Consider the following 3134-nt stretch of genomic DNA (forward strand, 5'->3'; position numbering starts at 1 on the left):
TACAATGTCTCAGCTAATTTACAGTACTCTTTTCCATGGTATAGTTCTTTTTCACTACCATCCTGTGTCATAAGATTTTAATAAAGAGTTATTAAATCCTGCTACATTTGACAAACAGCAAGTGGTATAAAATAATGTACCACTTACATGTACAGAATCATGACATATATAAATCTTACCATAACTACTGCTGATTTGTTGTTTTTTCTTTCTCATTTAGCTACCTCCAATAGCACACAGGAAGGTTTGGATAACTATGTGGGTGGTGTATGCAAGACCAAATCCATGAAACTAGTGCTGAGAGTTGGACAAAGTAAGTATTTCTTTTCTTTTCTTTTTTTTTTTTCGTGTCTAACTTTAGTACGTGTGTTATTTCTCGATTACAACGTCTCTTTGTGTCTCTGTCCCATTACGCTCGGCGTGGCGTTCTCTTGCATGTTGGGCACTATCATGCGCGTTATGTTTCGTCGTATAATTGAAATGTCATGTGCGTTCGTCTCCCGTGGCTACGCCAGCTGTCCTCCCTCTCCGTGTTGGCTCCATGCTTTGTGGAGAAAAGGAAGCCGCTCGGCCAATTCATTAGAACCCACTTCCTCTGGAGGAGCATTAATACTGAGGGAGAAGGCATCCTAAAACCATCTAGGATGTAACTCTCGCGCTAAGATTCCAAGACGAGAAGAGTTTTTTTGGGTCCAGCAAAACTAAGCATTCTTTTTGGCTCCCATAGATGACTGAAGTGCCAAGAGCAGAATATTTAAAAGAGAGAGAGCTTCCAAGTTTCTCAAGAAACAAATCTTAACCTAGGGAGCTTAAACTCTTCCTGCTTTAGATAAACTTGGCTCCACATAAAGAGGGAACTCCACATAAACCTCGTAACACAAAAATATTTTATATGTCAGGTATAAGGATGGTCTGAAGGCTTTTGAATAGCGTTAATGTCCATATTCTCATTTTATTCTCTCAAACTTGGTCTGTCATTTCATAAAATCCATTATGCTGTGTGAACAGCCTTCTGTGAATTTGGTGAAAACTTAACAGACACATTTCTGTCTAAGTTCAGCTCACTGGTCTTGAAACATTTAGACATGAGCTGCTTTGTGATGCTGAGACATGGTCCCCCAGTGGTCTCATTTAAACTGAGTCTCTAGCTCAACAACAAGTCACCTCTTGCAGGACAAAGCAGAACCAAGCACAATTATTTTTCCATTTCATTTTGCATTCAGTCCTCTTTTTTTTGTCAGTCCATATGTTCTGATTATGTTACATGGAGGGAAAGTTTGTCCCTTTATTTTTAGCACATCTGTAAATTTGTGTAATAACTTATATATATAACTTATTATATTGTCAAAAGGATAAATGGCTGTCAGTAAATATGGCTTAGACGTTAAGAAGTTATTTTCTTTTTATTGTAATCAGTTGTCAGTCTAGACCCAGTCATTTTTCATGGACAAACAATATATGTTATCACTACAAACAATAACACACATACACACACACACACAAACATAATACCACTGTATGATTATGATTTGGAATGGACCTGGGCCCATTCCAAAACACTACACTGTTTAACATCCAGACATTAGATACTGACATTATGTATGTTGTGCATTGTGATGTAATCTCATTAACATTACATGCTGATCCCCTTTGCATCTCAGGTCCTACTGACCATCCTACGAGATATCCACCCAAATACTCAGGCACAGACACACAGAACACCTTCAGCACAGAAAACGACGTGGTTGGAAGACCTGGTATGTATTTCTCTCTCTCTCTCTCTCTCTCTCGCTCTGTGTGTTTGAGCTTAAATTATACTATGTAATTATGTTTGCTGAGTGCTGCCGTGTGAAAAATGCCTGTTTTGTAGCGACGAGAGGGAAAATCACTCCTCACTCTGTCTTACTCCCTCTCTGTCTCTCTCTTTTTCTCTTCCAGATTCTGTGCCGGTGGAAGGAGAGAGCGATGGTGAAGAACAGGACAGCGAATCCCTGGGCAGCACAGGATCTGAAACCGTCCTTTTCGCCGGCGTGGCGTCGGGCGCCGTCATCTTCATCATCATCATCGTCGTCCTGGCGATCTTGCTGCACCGTCGTCGACGCAAGCACTCGGAACAGTGCTCCGGCCAGATGTCGCTGGGCACGCTGCCCAAACGCGGCGGAGCAGCGAGCGGAGGATGCGCCGGCAGTAACAACAACGGTTCGGAACCGAGCGATATTCTCTTCCCTCTCCGCGGCTCCGATAGCATGTACTGCCCACATTACGAAAAAGTCAGCGGGGACTACGGACACCCCGTTTACATCGTACAGGAGATGCCCCCCCAAAGCCCCGCTAATATCTACTACAAGGTCTGATAAGAGGCCCTTTTCGGAAAATCAAAGGGAAAAAAAAAAACATATAGCGGTATCCGCAGCCCCTTTGACTGTTGCCTGTTGCCATGAAAAAGAAAAAACATCATTTTTTTTTTCTCAGCGTCTTTTATTTTTCCCCCCGATCTCTGTATTCACCTCGGGGGAGGAGGTGGGGGCATATCCCATTTTATTGGGACAGGCTCTTGAGAAGCCCTCTGAGTCCAGAACTGGAGAACCGAGTTCCTCTGATACTGTTCTGAGGATAGACTCCAGACTCGACTTACACATTGCTCTGAATGAAGCTGAATTCAATTAAAGTACTTTGCTGATTAAAAAAGCCTTTGAAGACTCTAATGAGTGTCTTGTGAGGATGATAGGACTGTGTATTCAGTACTGAGAGAGGCTGGAGTAAGAACATGAAGTGACAGTATTGTAGTTATCCCTGCCAGTATTTCACAGGGAGGGAGGGGTGGGGGGGGGGGGTCAAATCACAGCCGGATGATTTGGATGTGGCTTGTAATGTATGTCTCTGATGGATACATTTGCAATGGGAGTATAGCATGTTGGAAGAGCAGACAGTGGAAGGATTTGGGATAAGATACTTGATACTGTGACTCAAAAGCTCTGAGCGGACAGTGATGATGGAACAGACTTGAAGTGTGAGGAACTCTTACCTTGAATCATTCAGATACATATCTGACAGGTGTCATCAATGGCCATGTTGCGAAATTGATCTGAGACACCACTTGTCCTCTGGGCTCGTCAGGACTGAAAAGGAATGGA

General features: G+C 42.9%; 1 protein-coding gene across 1 annotated transcript in view; it reads left to right on the forward strand.

Annotated features, from left to right (window-relative positions):
- efnb2b (ephrin-B2b) overlaps positions 1-2354 on the forward strand; it is a 10367-nt gene extending 8013 nt beyond the window's left edge. The window contains exons 3-5 of the mRNA XM_030779058.1: positions 221-313; positions 1662-1757; positions 1939-2354. Coding sequence (XP_030634918.1) covers positions 221-313; positions 1662-1757; positions 1939-2354 — 605 coding nt within the window. The remainder of the gene's footprint in view (positions 1-220; positions 314-1661; positions 1758-1938) is intronic.
- The last annotated feature ends 780 nt before the right edge of the window (positions 2355-3134 follow it).

This window comes from Chanos chanos, chromosome 7 (genome assembly GCF_902362185.1).
Source record: "Chanos chanos chromosome 7, fChaCha1.1, whole genome shotgun sequence".
Lineage (NCBI taxonomy): Eukaryota > Metazoa > Chordata > Actinopteri > Gonorynchiformes > Chanidae > Chanos > Chanos chanos.